Raw genomic sequence first — 18,001 nt, forward strand, 5'->3', positions numbered from 1 at the left:
GGGGGGTGTATGATAGCAGAGGACAGGAAGGAGATTGATTGACTAACAAAAGGGGCAAAAGGTTGAGGACCAAATGTCGCGGCTAATCGGGCAATTACACGCCCGCGCTTGCGGAATAGACCCGATGATGATGACTGCCCACAAAAAGAGGCCGGGGTAAACGAAAACGACAAATGTAGGCCGGCGGCGCAGGGACAAGGCCAAGATCAGGCATGCGACGGGGAAAGGCGGGAGGTTGGAGGAGGAGAAAGAAAAACAAGGTGGAAAATAGGAACATCCGACCTGCGCGTGCTTTGGGTTACAAAGCCCAGTAGGTGCAACGCCAAATGCGCAAGAAAGCGGACAAACCAAGACGTCGCATTTCTGGATCGGACGTCTCACGAGAGTGAGTGAGGGGGCGCGCGTCGGCTGTCGAGGTGCAGGTGCAGGGTGCAGGTGGGAAATGTAATAAAAGGACCATGCATCTTTGATTTTGGGTGCGTTGCGCATTTTGCATGTCGTGTAACCACCACTACCACCACCACCACCACCACCACCGACATCCCCCTTTTTCTTTCACCCGCCCTCACCCGCCATCATTCTCACCCAAGAATCCTCATGGATCGTATTGCGGGGCGTATTTCGCGTAGACCAATTTCGTTTTGCGGCTCTTCAAACAGATGCATGTGCCGCCGCGAAGGGGAACCATGCATGGTCCTAAGGGATGTAGCACATGAGAAGCGGCAAATTTGCAATATCTAAGCTGTTGGCACTGGTAAACAAACAATGGGAAAGCCTGGCTCACAAGGCTCCAACGCTCCTCAACCAGCAAACACATTATTCGGATCCTCCTTTCGACGTGGGTAGTACGGACGACTGGAGCCTGGCATCTCGAAAGGCATGATGGTATGGCACTGCAGCTCTGCCGTCGGAGCCTGCAGCTCATAAAAACTGGCGCCCTGAATCTCGTGGCAAGCCGCAGCCATGCACTTTGCCGAGTGGGTAGACGAGGCAAGCTCCAGCCGCCGCCGCCGCCGCCGCCGCCGCCGCAAGAAGGCAAAGGCAAGCAGGCCCGCTATTATAAGCGCGCCCGCGACGGCCCCAACCGCGATACCAGCGGTCGCTCCGGCTGACAGCCCGGACGCCGGTGTGGCTTGGCCGTCAGCGGAGCCGGGAGTGTTGAGCGGGGTGCCCGGCGGGGAGTCCGGCCTCGTTTCTGGGGAAAACAGCCGCTGCATCGCGTCGCTGGACCAGGAGACGGCCCTTTGCCCGCCCTGCGCGTACCAGTCCTTGACCACCTGCGGCGTGCGGTACGCCGGGCGGGTCCCGTCGAAGCCGGCCTTCCACTCGAGGTCCGTCATGTCGTAGACTCCGAGCGCCTGCCTCCAGGGGTCGGGCTCCGTCAGCGACTTGGGGAAGCCGACGCTGCAGGCGGCGCCGCCGACCGAGATCATCTGGCGGCCGTCGGCGGCGCAGGCGTGGTCGCAGCGCGAGCTCGACAGCGCCGACTCGGGGGCTTTGAAGAAGACGAAGCCCGGCAGGGAGAGGATGTGGACGTCGTCCCATGTCGTCTTGGGGTCCGCCTGTATGCCGCCGTACAGGAAGATCTCGTACGTGCCGTTGTCGCCGGCCGCGCCGACGTGACAGAAGCGCTCCCGGCCGGTGGGGCGGCTGCCCGTCGTGGTCTGCCAGTGCCAGCGGCCTTGCTCCGGGTCGTAGATGGAGAGGTTCGAGAAGGAGAACTGTGGGGAGTCATAATCCATGCCGCCGAAAAGGGCGAGCAGACCGCTCGAGTTTGCCCTTGGGCCGAAGGGGACGCTCTGGGCGTGTGACTCGATGGCTATGCCCCTGTCTTTGAGACCGTCGGTCGAGACGTTTTTGAACGTCGTTGTTTCCATGTCCAAGGTGACCATGCCCGGAATCCCGATCCTGCGGGAACCTGTCGTATCGGTGGCCTTGTCGAGCCAACCGCTGACGCAGTATCCGACGCGGTCCGCTCCCCATGCCGACGCGCAGGCTGCCGGTTTTACAAGCGCGCCAAAGCCTACAGCGTCAGGAACCGCAACTTCCGCCCAAGAACCCCGTCCCGCGCCGTCGGCAGCAAATCTCCAAAGCTGGTTCGGCGGAGGGATGGCGTTGTAAACCATGGAGCCGGCCCACTGGTAGAAGGATTTGGTCCGAGGGTCAGGCCAGAACCCCGTTTTTACGAGCTTGGGGACGCCCGCCCGCGACGTCTCTGTCCACTTGGCCGTCGAGTTTGTCCATGATGACTTGAGGCTCAGTGAGAGTGTCGAGTTGACTTGTGGTTGTTAGTCGCCAGACTGGCGTTTGAGTCCGAGGCATGACGAACCTTGTGTAGACGGCGGCTCTTGCACCTGGCCATCGATGAGCCGTGAGACCTCACCTCCGTCGACATACAGGTAGTCACCAAGGATAGTGACTTTGCGATTGTTGTAATGTCAGACTCGGGGCTCAGCGGACAGTGTCATCGGATACGTGATGAACAGCTCAGACTAACCAGAAGGCATGCTCCAGCGGAGGAATCCTGGGAAAGGTTCCGCCATGGTGGCTGAAGGGGCGCTTGATCGAGACAGGGAAGGTTGTTGGGGCGAAGGGAGATGGGGGAGCGATGGAATTACAATGATGGAATCTAGAGCTAGACATGATCTTTGTGAAAGCAAAGAAGGTATACTGACAGCCTGACCTCCATGTGCAAAGCTGCAACAGGGGTTCCTTAAGATTGGAGTTTCAGGCCTTGGCGCCCCCCAAGGGCGCGCTTAATTCAGTTGTCTTCCGTGAATCCTGGCGCTTAGCTCCCCTTGAGCCTAACCGTGGCCTACCATGTTGAGCTAATCATGTCGCCTCATGGCGATCAGCTGTTTGTGCATGGCAACATGCAGGCAGACAACAAGTGCCGGATGGAAGGCTGATGGTGGCGAGAGTAAGCCGGGCGGTCGAGAGCCATGATCGATGTTGGTGAAATGGTGATGGAGATGGAAATGCGCAGCCTCGCTCGATCCAGCCTCAAGTGGTGGGTCCGCGGCAGCTGGAGTGGGTCCACAGCCTCGGAAATTCTCTTCGTGAATTCACACACGTCAACCGCAGCTGCAGCCGTCGAATCCAAAGCGAAGCTATCCCAAAGAATCGAGGCCGGAGCGCACACCGAGCACCGTTAGGCTTGACCGAGACCGTAGGAGCCAGTCTTGTCATGGGGCTGAGGCAATAGGTACGCCGCCCGACTGCCAATGGCCCTGCCAAACCCCCGCCCCCTCCATCGCAACTTCTCCTGAAGTAGCTAACGTGAGAATGTGCCAGCGTGCCACCAGCCCAAAATGCCCCCATTGAAGCTATCCCCCCTCCTCTCAAGCCTCTCGCGAAGCCTCCGAGCCACGACAACACCCATACCAACCGCCACCGCCGCCGCCGCCACCACCACCACCACCCCAAACTCGATCCACATGCAGTCCCGATGGGCGCACTCGACTAACAAGGGCGCCGCGGCGCCGCCCATCCCGGCGCCGATCCCGCTGGTGCCCGACGTGGCGACGTTCCTCAAGGTGATCGGGCGCGGGCTGTCCCAGCACGCATCCAAGATCACGACGTGGGAGGCCCTCTTCACCCTGACGTCGGACCAGCTGCGCGAGCTGGGCGTCGAGCCGGCCCGGACGCGCCGGTACCTGATCGAGTGGCGCCAGCGGTACCGCGAGGGCCGCTTCGGCGTCGGCGGCGACCTGCGCTTCGTGCGCGACGGCGCCGCCGACTTCAAGGTCCTCGACGTGGCCGAGCCGCGCCACGGCCTCGTGCGGGAGCGCGTCGTCGTCAACGTCCCCGCCGGGACGCCCGCCGGCGTGGACGCGGCCGACCTCCCCGCCGGCCACCGCGCGCCCGCCAGGGGGTTCAAGCCCGTCGGCGTCCGGGGCGTCTCGGGCCCCTACGTCCTGCCGCTCAAGGGCCGCGGGGCGGGCGCCCAGCTGACGGTGACCGAGGGCATGTGGGAGAACAAGGTGGGCCGCAAGATCGACGGCGGCGAGAGGCGGCGCGACGAGATCAGGTTCAAGAGGCGCGTCGTCGAGCGCAGGGCCGCGAGGGAGGCTGGCGGCGTCTACTAGCAGGCATGAATGTGTGAGAGAGAGGGAACACATGGTCGGCCGCTTCCCGCGAATCACGCTGTATATCACCAACTCGTTAAAAGCCGTACAAAATACCCGCCCGTCTTGAACGAATCACTAGTGCAGTTCAATGTGCCCAATACAACGTAAAGCACTGTGGAGAAAAATATACAACCGTTGGAGCACCTCAGCGGGTTCTCCATCAAATAAAATACACGAGGCAACATGGGGCCTAGCTCCGTGTGCCATATCAAGGACTACAATCTGGATTTTGACTCCTGCTTCAAAACCAAGCCGCCACCCTGTTCGTCATAATCCCGCCCCTTGACCCAGCCCAGCCAGCTCCCGAGCAGCTTCTCGCCCCCGTCCCCCGGCCGCAGGCTCGCGGCCTCGTAGCCCGAGCCCGGCACGCCCTCGCCCTGGCCCTGCGCGGCCGGGTTCGCGGCCCCCTGGTGCACGGCCAGCAGCGGCGTCTCGCGCAGCCCGACCGGCGGCCGCTGGTCCCCCTCCCTCCCTCCCGCACCGCGCTCCAGCTCCCCAAAGTCCAGCACGGGCGTGCAGCACGCGTCGGTGCCGTCAAACACAGCCTCCCACCCGTCCCTGCCGCGCGTCCTGAAGACGCGCCCGAACTCGGCCCGCATCTCGGGCCACGCGGCCCTATCGTGCTGCCTCGCCTCCCACCCTTTACCCTCGAGGCCGAGCCCGCGCAGCAGCGCCGCGAAAAATTGCGGCTCCAGCGCGCCGACGGCGACGTACCTGCCCCGCTCGGCCGTCTCGTACGTGTCGTAAAAGGGGCAGCCCGAGTCGAGCAGGTTCTCGCCGCGGGGCGCGCCGCCCAGGTGGGGGATCTTGAGGGCGAAGCGCGGGAACGACGCCAGGTACGCGGCGCCGTCGACCATGTTGGCCTCGACGACCTGGCCTCTCCTCCCCCCAGCGGGTTTGCTGTTGCGCGCGGCGAGCGCCAGGAGTATGCCCTGGAACAGCGCGGCGCCGCCGCCGGCAAAGTCGGCGAGGACGTTCCACGGCGGCGTGGGCGGCTGGCCCGCGCGGCCGAGCATGGCCAGCACGCCCGACACGGCGAGGTAGTTGATGTCGTGGCCGGCCATGTCGGCGTAGCGGCCGTCGCGGCGGAAGCCCGTGATGCGCGCGTATATCAGCCCGCGGTCGATCTGGGCCCGCAGGTCGTCGGGCCCCAGGCCCAGGCGCTCGAGCACCCCCGGGCGGAACGGGTCGATGAGCACGTCGGCGGACGCGGCCAGCTCGCGCACGAGGGCGACGCCGCGCGCCGACTTGAGGTCGACGGCGACCGAGGCCTTGCGGCGCGCTAGGAGGTCGGCCGTGGGGGCCGCCGCCGCCGCATCGGGGGAGGAGCGGTCGACGCGCAGGACCGAGGCGCCGGCGTCGGCGAGCAGCATGCCCGCGAAGGGGCCGGGCGCGAGGCCGGCGAACTCGAGGACCTTGAGGCCCGCGAGGGGCGGGCTGGGCATTGTGAGAAGTGGACTATGTGTCTCGGCAGAGTGCAATCTCACGTCGGTGAGGAAGAGGCAGGCGTTGGCGTCTTTCGCGCATCGTGTTGTATCTGTGCTCTCTGCACTGGGTTTAAAAGTTGGGTTGGGGATGTTTGTGGTGCGCCTGGAGAATCCCTGCTGTTCAAGTAATGGGAAAGTGCGGGGAGCCGAGGTTCGGGTAACTGTGGGGCTGCCCCTTCTGTCTTGGACCCTCGCCAGCGCATCAGCCTCCCTGCCCTCGCCGTTGGCCGTTGTGAGCCACGCTATCTTATTCAGCAGCGAGATATGGCCAACCACGGAATTCATCTTACATCAGGCACAATTTGAGCATCGCTAGCCCGGAAGTTGATCAGGCTGCGGCATGTTCTCTCCAAGCCTGTCTGGCCCGGAAGGCCAAAGACTAGCCTTCGCAAGTTATCCCTGCAAACGACATTTTGTACATGTGAAGAACGGTGAGCAAAATTGGGACGAGAAATATTGAAGATCATCTCGGTTGCGAGGCCTCGAGGATGGGACATGGGAATCTTGACCAACCAGTCACCTCAACTATGGCCACACAGGTGTTTCTAGAAAGAACACGGAGTGTTGAAGCAGTTCATGCCATCGACCCGGCATTTCGATACCCAATGAGTCAAATGGATCTGCTGGCGATCCTGACAGGGCCGTTCTCGGATCTGACAGAAACCCTATCGAGGCAGCAAGGCCTACCGCGTCAAGATGGGTTTGATTTCAACACATGTACAAAATCCCAATACAATGTGGCTGTTTACACGAGTCCAAGTCCGAGAAATCCCACAGTATCACCAAAAGCCTAGCTCAAGCCGAGCCTGCCAGAATCTTGCCTATCCCTGGGTGCACCTTTTCCAGCTCCGCCATGATCTCGTCAAACACCCTGACCTGCACCGCGCGGCCCTCCTCGCTGCGCACCAGCGGGCTCTCGGCGCCCTCGACCACGACGCAGTCGAGCATGTACTTTCCGTGCGACTCCCGCCCCGCCGCCGCCGCCGCAACCAGGGTCCGCGACCCGACCTCGGTCGAGCGCCCGACCAGCCGCACGCCCAAGGCGACGATCCAGTCGAGCGGGAAGGGCGCGTGGCGGAACAACTGGGAGCGGCACATGCCCGGGTTGAGCGTGTTGACCACCACCGGATTCCGCTCCGGATGGTCGTCGCCGCCGCCGCCGCCGCCGCCGCCGCCGTCGAGGCGTGCCGCCAACTCGCGCGCGCACATGAGGATCATCACCTTTGACACGTTGTAGCGGTCCGTGTCCATGGCGGCCGGGTCCCTAAACACGTCGAGGATCCCGCCACGGCCGGGCGGCGGGTTGCGCTCGGCAAAGCGCGCAAACTGGTGCGCGTCCGAGCCCACGAAGCTGACGCGCGGCTCGACGTTGAAGCGGGCCGCGGTGCGGCGCATGGACGGGAGCAGCAGCACCGCCATGAACAGGGCGCCGACGACGTTGACGGCGATGGTGCTCTCGAGCCCGCCGTCGCAGGCGACGTAGGTCGGGATGGCGACGGCGGCGTTGGCGATGAGGGCGTCGACGCGGGTCAGGCTCTTGTCGGCGCGCGCGCAAAACTCGCGCACGCTGTCGAGGCTGCCCACGTCGACCTGCCAGCACTCGACGACGCCCGGCGCCCGGCCCGTGCTGGCCTCGATGTCGGCGCGGGCGGCGTCGGCCTTGGCGGGGTCGCGGCAGGCGAGTATGACCTTTGACGCGCCAAGGCGGACGACGGTGCGAGCGGCCTCGAGCCCCAGCCCGACGTTGGCCCCCGTCACGATCACCGTCTGGCCGTCGAAGTTGCCCTTGGGCTGCGGCAGCGGCGTGAGCTGCGACTTGAGGAAGTACCAGGCGTATGATGGGACACTAGGGGTGCCGTTTGTGAGCCTCATAGGCAGCTTCGTTAACAGAGCGAAAAGGCAACTCAACTTACGTGGTGGTGTAGTTGGAGTCGGAGGCCCACGACAGGGCATGCCGCTGCTTTGAGGCATCGCTTTTTGCCTGTTCGGCCATTGCGACACGCTGAAAACTTATGTGGTGGCTACGAGTTGGGCCAGCCGTCTAAGCAAGCGCGTCTAGAAGGAGGGTCGTCAAAAAAAAAAGGGGGGACAGTCGATAAATAAAATGAGTCCAAATCCCAGCAGCACAAACAAGTTCAAGTCAAGACCAGCTTGACGGTGATGTTTCTCGAGACCCAGGAGATGATGGCTGGAAAGAAAGATGAAACATCTGGGACAGAGGTCCCCTGACTGGGTACCTCCCTGCGTAGGCTGTGCACGGATCCCCAGTGGAAGCGTGCCAAGCACCCGGCCTGTAGCGAATCACGAGTGCCAAGAACGATCAAGCACTGGCAACTGCTCGCTAGACCAAGACCTGAGAAGAATTCCTGGCGGTAACTATGACGTTGAAACTCTTTGGACCTCCCAACAACAACGAGAGGAGGATCAACACTCCACAGGCAATTAGCTCGGGGAGACGGTGGGAAAAGCAATTAAAATGTCATATCGTCATTCTGTAGCCTTCTATTACAATCTAGTAGCAACAACAAACTCGGTCAAATGAACATGGCAATCCGACATCATGTACAACTTTTTCGCTAGACATTTGCCCTGATTAGGTCTTGCTCCCTCGTCCCCGAGGGATACATGAATGTACGAACAAAAGATAAACAGGGGGAAGCCACGAGATATTGAGGATAACGGAGAAAAAAGAAGACAACTCCAATCCCCATGCCAAAAGAAAATAGCAACAGGATATGACAAGAAAACTGCCCAGGCAAAAGAACAACCATCACAAAAAGGAGAAGATAAAAACTCCCCAACCCCTTGCGCGAGATTCTGCAAGGCAGGTTACCCTTGATCGTAACAACAAACTCCCACATTTGCCTCCATATCCAGCAAGGTCCAGAACAGCCAGAAAAGAAAAAAGGAATTCGGTAAAAAGCAAACATCAAGACGAGAAAAATCAGAATCAGGCGTCACACACCCACTCGGCAAACACGCACCACCTCGCCGCCCGGTCCGCGAGCACGAGACCGCGCCAGACGCCCTTCTCGCTGCACTTGATGGTGGTCGCCCACGTGCCGCCGTCGCTCATGTCCTCCTCGGAACCGGCCCCGCTGGCGCCACGGCCCCCGACGCCGACGGCGCCACCGCGCCGCTCCTCCTTGCGCATCAGCCGCAGGATCTTGCCGCCGGGCGTCTGGATCGCCAGCTTGGCCGGCTTCTTGCCCGCCACCGCCCCTCCCGTGGCCGAGCTCGGGTTGGACGACCCCGCCGCGCTAGAGCTGGTCATGCTCATGGCCGAGCCGGGCCGGGCAAAGGGTATGGGCGACGTGGCGCCGTTGGGGTTCGAGGACGGCGTCATGGCCGACCCGCCGGTGCCCAGAGAGCTGGGGTGCTGCCGGACTGCAAACACAAACGTGTTGTTCAGCGCCAGCCGTTGGCACTGGGGCTGCACCACATAGATGTCGTGGCGCTGCGCGTGCGGCGTCGGGTGCCTTGTCACAAATTCGTAGGGCGGGTTCTCGCCCGTGTGCAGGACCGGCAGGGCAAACGCGACGGGATGTGGGATGTCCTTGATGCTGTGCATCAGCCCACGCTTGCCCGCGTAGATCTTGAGCACACCAGTGCCCTCGTCTCCCGGCAGCAGTGCCTTGACTGTGTAGCGCTTGAGCCCGCCGACCCAGTCCGCCTGCGCGAGCGCCCGCTTCTTGACCAGCTCGCCCGACTCAAAGTAGTCGCCGTCTGAGTCGCGCGAGTAGGCCCGCACCTCCACCTCGGCCGCCACCTCGATGTCGTCGGGAACGTTGAAGCGCACGTGCACCATCTCGAGATCCTCGATGCGCGTCACCGACGTGTTGTAGTCCATCATCTGGATCCCGGACTGGAAGAAGGGCGGACAGGCGCACGGGAGGTTGAGGAGGATCTCGTGCGCCACCGGTGGGCAGATGTGCTGCTGCGAGTGGTGCTCGGGGATGTGTGTCCAGCACATCTCGCTCGGCCGCGCCAGGAACCACCACGGGTCCGCCGATGAGCCACTGGCGGTAGAGTACTGGGTGCGTCGGGGGTTGGACGGACTTGCCAGGCAACAGTCCATCATGCGCCACTCGTTGTCCACCACGACGGCATTCCACCAGTGGTTGGATCTTGGCATCAAGCCCATCTCGGGCACCTCACCCGGAGACTTGAGGTAGCCGCGCACCACCTCACAGTGCAGGCCTACTGCTGTGCACATCTCCACAACCAGCAGAGCGTATTCTTCCGCGCAGGCGCGCTTGCTTGTGATGACGCGCCTCGTGTCGATCTGGCCCTCGAACTCCTCCTCCCAGCTGATCTTCTCGGCAACCCATGTGAAGATGGCTCGGAGACGCTGCACGTCGCTGCGGTACGGCCGGCAAACGTAGGTTGTGGCGAGTGTTATGGCAGTCGTGGTTGGTGGGAGCCCTCTGATGAACCGTGAGTTCTTATCTACCTGGCTGAGGTTGATGGAGGCGTAGTTGGTCGGCTCGGGCACTGGCCTTCCGTCGGCGCCCTCGTCGCCATCCATACTGCTGTACAGCTCGTCCACGGGGTCCAGGGCGGGGTAATCCATCATGATGCACCGTTCACGGCGCTCATTGCGCTCGTTGCGGCTGAGTGTGTTGGACCGGTTCACGTCGCGGCGAACCTGGACCCAGTCGACGCCAGCGTTGAGATTCATGTCCCTGGCAGCGTCCCTGCCAGAACTAACCAGACCGCCTGCGAGGCCAGAGAGTCCACTCGGCATCGAGCGACCCATAGGACTTGATGAGTGGCCGCCCGCCCCAGCCGCTGCAATGCTGCCTCGCGTGCTTGCAACTCCCGTCTTGGCCGACTCCAGCATCTTCTTGAAGAAGTTGGACTTCTTTGCCTTGGGCTGCGTGAGGCCGCCGAGGCCTCCGATGCCCGCCATGGGATCGTCGTGGATCCCCATCTGCGACTTTGGTCTCGAGTCTCCGGAAGCATGGCTGCTGTGATAAGTGACACCTGTGAAGGGGGTTTCGGGCCGTTCCAAATCCGGGTCTCGCATGCTCATAGCACTTTGAGCCCTTCGCTGTAGGTTCTTCCGCGCGAGGCTTCCGGCGCTCGTAGCGCTGATGCCTCCGGCCGAGACGCCGCTCATCAGGCTGTGGCTGGTGCTCTGGGTCGTTGTGCTCTGGTTGCCAGAGGAGGCGCTTGTTGAGTTTGTCTTGGTGGTAAATGTGCGACCCAGGACTTTTCCAATATCATAAGCCGACTTTCTATGCCGCAGCTTGGATTTGTAGTCCATCTCGGATCCGTGCACACTTCCGCCCATCGACGACTTTGGTCTCTCGTGATGCAGTGCCTTGGGCGGTGGAGGAGGTGGCGTGTCGTCGTCAACCGCACTTGGCGCACGGTTGTGCATGCTGCGCAGCCTGCTCTCCATACGCTCCACGTAGTTGCTCAGCTGCGGAAGCCCAGCTTCTTCTTGGCCGCGCCGACTGTTGCGCGCCTCTTCCATACCTCCTTCCTGCGAGGAGTCACCGCTGTACGTTTCGTAGCCAGAGTCGGCCCGTGGAAGGCCCATGGCCGTTCGTGGTCTCGACTTCGCGCGGACGTGTTTTCTCCGAGATTGTTGGTACACCATGTCAAAAGACTCGGGTGACCAAGGATCTAGTACGGGCTCCGGAGACTCGGTCTGCCGAGGGATGTTGAGCGCGTCCAACTGCTCCATAACCCCATCCATAGCCTCACGTAGTGGTGAGGGTGTTAAGCCACTGCCCCCTCCTGGGGATGGGCAGGGCGATGGTATCCTTGGGGTATGGTATCCGTTGGAAGGCTGACCATGGGACATATTGGAACCTTGCCTCTCCAAGCCACGCTGTGCACCTTGGTCATACGACATGCTTGCGCCGTGCCTCCCCCGAGAGTCATACGACGTATTTGAACCGTGTCTCTCAAGACCGCCATGCGCCCTCTGGTCGTGTGACATAGTAGAGCCATGCTTGGGAGCGACATGCCGGTGCGGCGGGGGTGGCGGAGGCGGCGGCGAGTTGAGGTCGTCGAATCCTTGATCAAACTGCGCATCTTGCGGTACGTGCTCGACTGAAGAGCCTGGGGGTCGGTAAGGTCTATACGACGCAACGGAAGGTGCAGGGGATGGCGCTCTTGATCCAAAGGCCTCGAATGGCGCTGGGCTGACAGCACGCTTCATGTCCTCATATCTCTGAAGCGGCCCTGGGCTGGCAGCTCTCCTCATGTCGTCGTACCTGTGAGGATTCGGGCTAGGCGCTCTGCGGTGGTCATCATAGTGGTGGATCGGGTTCGGGCTGGGAGCCCTCCGACGGTCGTCGTAGTGATGAACCGGATTCGGGCTGGGAGCTCTCCTGCGGTCGTCGTAGTGGTGGGCCGGATTCGGGCTAGGCGCTCTCTGGTGGTCGTCGTACCGGTACATGGGGTTGGGGCTTGCATCTCTTCCCCTGTCGTCGTAACCGCGCAACGGAGCAGGGCTTGCAGCTCTCCTCATGTCCCCATGCCTATGCATAGGAGCAGGACTGACGGCCCTCCTCATATCCTCTTGGCTATGCATCGGCGAGGGGCTCGGCCCTCTCCTCCTATCGTCGTACATGCGCGACGGTGCTGGGCTGGCGGCACGGTACCTATCGTCATGCATCCTAGACGGCGCAGGGCTGGCAGCACGATGCCTATCGTCATACATCCTGGATGGCGCCGGGCTAGCGCCTCGATGGCGGTCGCCGTAGTTGTGAGCGTGGGGCGCCGGGCTCGCAGCCCTGCGCGTCGATTCCGAGGCAGCAACCACTGTCCCGTTGGCCGAGACATTGGAAGTTTCCCGAGACCGCACAGGACTTGCTTGGACAGCGCCGGCCTTGTAAGTTTCGGGTTGCTTTGCGGTGGTGTAATGCGGTGCCTTCGCGTAGGCCTCGAACGGCTTCCGGAACGTCCTGGACTTTTGGGGCGTGTTCTTTGGGCTCGGTGTGTTGCTCTGCGTCAAAGGGCTCGTCGATCTGCTCATGGGATGGAAGTCGGGGGGTAGAAGCTCGACAAAGTTGGATGGAAACAGCCCGACCATGCGACGGTCCCTGCGAAGCCTCCCTGTCCACCATGAACCGTCTCCAGCGTTGAGGCATTCGATCAACTCGCCTTCCATAAAGCCGAGATCTTTCTTGCCCTAGATCGAGATGCAGTAGTGTGAGTCGGCTGGCCCTCGGCTACTCATGATGCTATACATCAGGGGGCCGCGCTTACCTCTCCTCCCCATGAGTATACGGCTCTGCACCAGCAGGGAAACTGCGTGGGCAGAGCTGGCGCTGCGGGCGCCATGGTTATTGCTTTACTTGAAACTGTAAATTCGCAAACCAAGATGGTCGACAAATGTTGATTGGACCTTCTGTGAGGCCTTACGCCTGAGCCCCGGACTCTTCGCGCAGACTTGCCGCGACAGGCAGGTTTTGAGGTAGGCTGGCAGTGATATCGAATAGTTGGTGGCAATGGCGGTCTCGCGAGGACATGTGCGATCGAGGTCTCGGTCTGGGTGCAATAAGACGAGGTCCAAGGGATGCGCAATAACAGAATGCAGCTATGACATAGTATTCGCTCGCAAAACGGAATGCAGACAAACAATCAAGGCACGCAAAGCTTTGAGGGGGACCAGGCTGGCCAACGAAGCGAGGAGGAGGAAGAGGTTCCCTGGTGGATGTTCTCCGGGGATTCTTGAGGGCCCACTCAAGGCCTAACCTGGTGGTTCCGTTGGCGGTGTGGGTTATGACTGGGGGTGGGCTCTCCATTCTGCCCGCGTCGCAGCCCGCCAATGTAAACACTTTTTTTCTGGCGGCGTTGCTACGATGGCAACCCGACGTGGGGAAACGTCCCTTACCTGATTCTGACCATGGCTGGCGACTGGATCAGCCGCCGGGACCTGAACCGGTCGGGTGCCAATAAAAGAGGGGCACGGTCCTGCAGGGGGTGCCCTTGGCAGCCAATAGCTGCACTCTGTCACACCTGTTTGGGGAATGGCTTGCCGCTCACGTTACGCCCCGAGGCCTGCAGTTGGGTGATCTTTGGGGTGAGCTCTTTTTGGAGAGTCTCGACAGCCTTTTTGCGGAGGATTCGGCCTTGCGATGGCGCCGACATGGCACAGGGCGCGGGCTGGCGCAGGGTCTTTTTCTATCTCGACCCCGTGGCAGACCATCGGGCCAATTTCTGGCCATGTCCGGTACGCTTAAAAGGTTCCCCGGGTTATGAGGCGGTGGCTGTTGCTGGCAACGAACCATATTTGGGCATGTTATCACGCCGAATGTTGCGACCTGTTCGCTCAATAACCCCTCTCGCGCATAGACGCAAATACTCGTGCCAGACAGCAACGTCTTAGAGCATTCCAGCAGCTGCCAGCCGTGACGTCGACAGATGCCATCCACATCTCCAAGCGCCCAGCTGCGGTGGGCGCGTGCCCATTTCTGGGGACCTGCAGCAATCGTGCATCGACAAGAGGCCCATCAGTGGAATGCAGCTGTGGCAGACAGCAGCGAGTGGGCCCGAGGACAAAAGACTGACAAGCGCTGACCTCGGGATCGCCTCGCTGCTCCGTCATTCGTGCATGATGCGTTTCGCCAAACAAAGTTCCCATCGTGTTCGACAATGGCCGAAGATTCCCATAGCCAACGATTCCCCAGACCGGCCCAGGCACAGCCCTGCTTGTTCGAGCGACGACCGGGGCTGCGCAAAGCTCCAACCCAGCTGGTCCAGGAGCACAGGGGTTAGACACGGGTTGCCCGGTTGCCAGACCCGGCCCAAGCTCCCATCCCAAACAAAACAGTCGCCGCAGCTATCAAGTACGCAGGAAAAAAAAAAGAAGCGAATTTGCGCATCGCAAACACTCTCCAACCGACAACTCGTGCCCTTTTTTGCGACTCCGTCTGCCCTCCCAGTTCTCCGTCCCTCCACACATCCGCCAGTCTGCATTTTTACCGCGGCGAAGCAACGCAAGCCCGCGTCCGAATTTCCTCACTCATCTCTTGTCTCGCATCCAACCGCGCACTCATCCCTGCCAGCACCTGCATCATCGTGAAGAGTCTGCAGGAAGTGTCTGGGGCGCGGCCCGAGCTGAGATCCACCGGGCAAGATGGCTGTGGACGGAGGCCTGGCGAGCCAGTACCAAGTGCTTGAGGAACTTGGGCGTAAGTGATAGACCACGACCGCCACCGTCGCCGACGAGCTGCTTTCGTCGCATCTTGCTAACAGCGCTGTGGCCATCTAGAGGGCAGTTTCGGTGTCGTCTATAAGGCCATCGACAGGGCGACGGGCGAGACAGTTGCGATCAAGCATGTACGTATCTCACATCCACCCGCTAATGCGTGGCACTTGCTGACGGTCCTTCTCGCCATCAGATTGACCTGGAGTCAAGCGAAGATGACATTCAGGAGATCCAGCAGGAGATCTCGGTGCTGAGCACCTGCGCCAGCTCCTTCGTCACCCAGTACAAAGCAAGCTTCTTGCGGGGGCACAAACTATGGATCGTCATGGAGTTTCTTGGAGGTGGCTCATGTCTCGATCTGGTACGTACAGCGCATCTTCTTGTATTTGATGTGAACTATGCGCTAACCTTGGCATACAGCTGAAACCTGGCAACTTTTCCGAAGGCCACACCGCCATCGTGTGCCGCGAGCTCCTCCGCGGGCTCGAATACCTGCATGCCGAGGGGAAAATCCACCGCGACATCAAGGCAGCCAACGTGCTGTTGTCGGACCAGGGCAGCGTCAAGCTGGCCGACTTCGGAGTCGCCGCCCAGTTGACCAACATCAAGTCGCAGCGAAACACCTTCGTTGGCACCCCATTCTGGATGGCCCCTGAAGTTATTCAGCAGGCTGGCTATGACTTCAAGGCCGACATTTGGTCGCTTGGCATCACCGCAATGGAGCTGGCCATGGGCGAGCCCCCCAATTCGGACCTCCACCCCATGAAGGCCCTCTTCGAGATCCCGAAGAAGGCTCCCCCGCGTCTGGAGGGCAACTACAGCAAGGAATTCAAGGATTTCGTCGCGCAGTGCCTCGTCAAGGACCCGGAGCGAAGGCCAACTGCGAAAGAGCTTCTGAAACACAAGTTTATCCGGCTTGCCGGCAAGATTGAGGCCATGCAGGAGCTCATCGAGCGGAGGCAGGCATACGACGCGCAGAACAACCGCAAGTCCCACCCCGTCTACTACCAGGAGACCCTTCAGTCCATCCCACCAAGGGACGACTCGGACGAGTGGGTATTCGACACGGTCAGGTCCGTCGCGCCTAAGAAGGCGACGGTCCGGCAGCGTAAGATATCATCTGTGTGGGCAGCAGAAGACTCGATGCGACGCCTCGACATCAAGGACGGTCCTTTGCAGCCTTCGTCTCCGGGTGCTCCGACAGGAACGGTGAGGCGCAATGTCGTCAAGCGCCAGTCGTCGTCAGCGTCTCAATACCCCTCCATGAACCATTCACCACATTCATCCATCATCGTACACAAGCGTCCTCTGCAGCCGGACCTGTCATTTGGAAATAGCGGTTCCACAATGCGCCTGTTCCGCCGCGTGCCCTCGGACGGCTCCATCCCAGACATCGCCACCGATTCCATCAACTGTGGCAGCAACAACGAGAACCTGCCCCCCTCCATGGCCTCCGGGCCGGTCGAGCCCAGCACCAAAGAGGGCGTGCTCGGCAGGCGGCTCTACAACAAGGCCATGGAGCCAACCATGGCCGAGCTGCATGCCCAAACCTCGACACTGCAGAAGCGCTCGGCGCTCGCCAACCTCGCAGACGCCCTGTCCTACCTCGACGCCGTTGACCCGGACGGCATGCTCCACTTCCTGCGCAGCATCAACGCGGCCGCCGCCCAGGACCCAAAGCTCGCCGCCGCCGTCCTGCCCGCCACCCCGCAGCCCAAGGCCCTCCAGCACGCGCGCGACGGCACACCCTCCTCGTCGACCCGGCCGTCGTCGCAGCACAGCGCCGTCAGCAACCCGAGCAGCGCCAGCACCAGCCCCACCAAGCTGCAGCTCAGCGGCGCCAACCCACACCTGCGGAGTCAGAGGCGGCGGCAGAATAGTAGCCTCGCCCCCTCGGCTCTGGCCCTGACCGGTGACGCCCAGCAGCCCGCCGCGTCCTCGCCCGCCGGCAGCCCGACCAAGATGTCGGCGCTCGACCGCGAGAGGATGCATGACCTGCAGAGGGCCACGCTCCGCTCGCGCGGCCTGCCGGGCGGGGGCAAGGACCCCAGGCCCGGCATGGAGCACTACAAGCAGCTCTCGGACGTGCTTTATGGTCGCTGGGCGCAGGGCCTGGCCACGCGCTTTCCGGCCTCGAAGCCTCAGCAAGACGACACATGAGACTGGTCGATGTGGTGATTCTGCTTTTTTTTTTTGGGGAGGTACCGAAACTTCTTGGCTACATGCCTCGGCCGCCACTGTGCAAGAAGCTCAACGGGGTGTATCAACAGGACGGCACTCGGCCAAGGCCACAATGGGCTTGCCGAGTGCCATTTACCAAACTGCAGCGACGTCCAAGCGAGCGCATAATATCTGCCACCTTGCCACTTGGCGCATAGAGTCGAGGTTGTCTACTCTGCGATGCCTTGGTTGTCATTTGGTTTTTTCAGCGCTTCTTTTTTCCGGGATTTTCTGGCTTTCTGCTCCCATTTTCATGTCCTTTTTTTCATTGCTGTCTCTCATGACGCTGAAGACGCAATGATTCCACGGTTGTCCTTTTGCTTTGATCATCTCCGTCGGTCAACTAATGTGCGTCATGTCAGAGGGGGGGATCTCTGGGGCTGGGAAAGGGGAAAGATACCGATCAAAAGGGTTTTTGATTTCTCTGCGTGGCGTTCTTCCTTCCCTATTTGTACAATTTCCTTGCTTTCCTATTTGGCCATTTCTTCTTGGCTTTGTTCAGATAGCTGAAACAGAGGTCCTGCTTGGGCCAGCATTTTCCTCACGGCATACCTGCTCATGTGCTTCCATGTCCAAATATCCGAGTCTGCTTTAGCTCGCCCGGCTCATCACTCAAATTGCCCCTAGTGCCTCCCTCATGATCAGAGAATGGGTGGGCACAAAAACAAAAACCGCCGCAAATCCCAAATCCCAAATCCCAAATCCCACACCGTACGAGACTCATACAACCGTTCCTTGGGTGTATTGTAAACCAAATCAACTCTGTACGCCTCTGTTCCTCGTCCCATTTTCATTTACCGTTGGCCTCCCCGCCGCTTTCTCCAGCGTCAGGCGGAGGAGGCAACGAAAGCTTTATCCTCCAGTTGATAAACTCGTCCGTCAGGATCTTGCCGTGGCCCGTCTGCTCGACCTTGAACAGCCCGATGCTGTTGGACCTGGGCTCGCGCCGTATGCGATAGACGCCGTCGTCATCCACGCTTGCGCGGATCCCT

The 18,001-nt window shown here is 61.0% G+C and overlaps 7 protein-coding genes across 8 annotated transcripts in view; 2 read left to right on the plus strand and 5 right to left on the minus strand.

Annotated features, from left to right (window-relative positions):
- Window positions 1-800: 800 nt before the first annotated feature.
- Window positions 801-2,956, minus strand: GGTG_07968 (hypothetical protein; the record flags this gene model as incomplete). The annotated part of the gene is made up of 3 exons (XM_009225800.1): window positions 2,498-2,956; window positions 2,330-2,419; window positions 801-2,278 (listed from the first exon to the last, which is right to left on the minus strand). The coding sequence occupies exons 1-3, from the start codon at window positions 2,541-2,543 to the stop codon at window positions 801-803; spliced, it is 1,614 nt and encodes a 537-aa protein (XP_009224064.1). The 5' UTR covers window positions 2,544-2,956.
- A 102-nt stretch (window positions 2,957-3,058) lies between these two features.
- On the plus strand, window positions 3,059-4,393 carry GGTG_07969 (hypothetical protein). Its single transcript, XM_009225801.1, has 2 exons — window positions 3,059-3,205; window positions 3,295-4,393. The coding sequence occupies exon 2, from the start codon at window positions 3,312-3,314 to the stop codon at window positions 4,086-4,088; it is 777 nt and encodes a 258-aa protein (XP_009224065.1). The 5' UTR covers window positions 3,059-3,205; window positions 3,295-3,311; the 3' UTR covers window positions 4,089-4,393.
- GGTG_07970 (hypothetical protein) lies at window positions 4,053-5,726 on the minus strand. Its single transcript, XM_009225802.1, has one exon. The coding sequence runs from the start codon at window positions 5,573-5,575 to the stop codon at window positions 4,346-4,348; it is 1,230 nt and encodes a 409-aa protein (XP_009224066.1). The 5' UTR covers window positions 5,576-5,726; the 3' UTR covers window positions 4,053-4,345.
- A 313-nt stretch (window positions 5,727-6,039) lies between these two features.
- GGTG_07971 (hypothetical protein) lies at window positions 6,040-7,834 on the minus strand. The gene is made up of 2 exons (XM_009225803.1): window positions 7,531-7,834; window positions 6,040-7,463 (listed from the first exon to the last, which is right to left on the minus strand). The coding sequence occupies exons 1-2, from the start codon at window positions 7,608-7,610 to the stop codon at window positions 6,413-6,415; spliced, it is 1,131 nt and encodes a 376-aa protein (XP_009224067.1). The 5' UTR covers window positions 7,611-7,834; the 3' UTR covers window positions 6,040-6,412.
- Window positions 7,835-8,567: 733 nt separating this feature from the next.
- On the minus strand, window positions 8,568-13,729 carry GGTG_07972 (hypothetical protein; the record flags this gene model as incomplete). The annotated part of the gene is made up of 6 exons (XM_009225804.1): window positions 8,568-12,767; window positions 12,845-12,939; window positions 13,001-13,126; window positions 13,218-13,333; window positions 13,473-13,552; window positions 13,625-13,729. 6 exons carry the CDS (start codon window positions 13,727-13,729, stop codon window positions 8,568-8,570), a joined length of 4,722 nt encoding a protein of 1,573 aa, XP_009224068.1.
- Window positions 13,730-14,156: 427 nt separating this feature from the next.
- On the plus strand, window positions 14,157-17,579 carry GGTG_07973 (STE/STE20/YSK protein kinase). The gene is made up of 4 exons (XM_009225805.1): window positions 14,157-14,772; window positions 14,853-14,920; window positions 14,983-15,150; window positions 15,210-17,579. Exons 1-4 carry the CDS (start codon window positions 14,718-14,720, stop codon window positions 16,947-16,949), a joined length of 2,031 nt encoding a protein of 676 aa, XP_009224069.1. The 5' UTR covers window positions 14,157-14,717; the 3' UTR covers window positions 16,950-17,579.
- The window catches only part of GGTG_07974, a 2,971-nt gene continuing 2,376 nt past the window's right edge, over window positions 17,407-18,001 (minus strand). The window contains exon 8 of one of the 2 annotated variants that reach the window (XM_009225807.1): window positions 17,407-17,944. The gene's annotated coding sequence lies outside the window, so the exon portion shown is untranslated. The remainder of the gene's footprint in view (window positions 17,945-18,001) is intronic. The other variant, XM_009225806.1, reaches the window with a different exon arrangement.

The sequence above is a fragment of the Gaeumannomyces tritici genome (assembly GCF_000145635.1).
Source record: "Gaeumannomyces tritici R3-111a-1 unplaced genomic scaffold supercont2.4, whole genome shotgun sequence".
Classification (NCBI taxonomy): Eukaryota; Fungi; Ascomycota; class Sordariomycetes; order Magnaporthales; family Magnaporthaceae; genus Gaeumannomyces; species Gaeumannomyces tritici.

Excerpts from the sequence above, each read along its gene's own strand:
- GGTG_07970 (XM_009225802.1), bottom strand. The coding sequence starts at position 5,575 with ATGCCCAGCCCGCCCCTCGCGGGCCTCAAGGTCCTCGAGTTCGCCGGC.
- GGTG_07969 (XM_009225801.1), top strand. The coding sequence starts at position 3,312 with ATGCCCCCATTGAAGCTATCCCCCCTCCTCTCAAGCCTCTCGCGAAGC.
- GGTG_07973 (XM_009225805.1), top strand. The coding sequence starts at position 14,718 with ATGGCTGTGGACGGAGGCCTGGCGAGCCAGTACCAAGTGCTTGAGGAA. Across the intron at positions 14,773-14,852 it reads AGTGCTTGAGGAACTTGGGC|AGGGCAGTTTCGGTGTCGTC; the intron begins GTAAGTGATAGA and ends GTGGCCATCTAG. Across the intron at positions 15,151-15,209 it reads GTGGCTCATGTCTCGATCTG|CTGAAACCTGGCAACTTTTC; the intron begins GTACGTACAGCG and ends CTTGGCATACAG.
- GGTG_07971 (XM_009225803.1), bottom strand. The coding sequence starts at position 7,610 with ATGGCCGAACAGGCAAAAAGCGATGCCTCAAAGCAGCGGCATGCCCTG. Across the intron at positions 7,464-7,530 it reads GACTCCAACTACACCACCAC|TGTCCCATCATACGCCTGGT; the intron begins GTAAGTTGAGTT and ends CGGCACCCCTAG.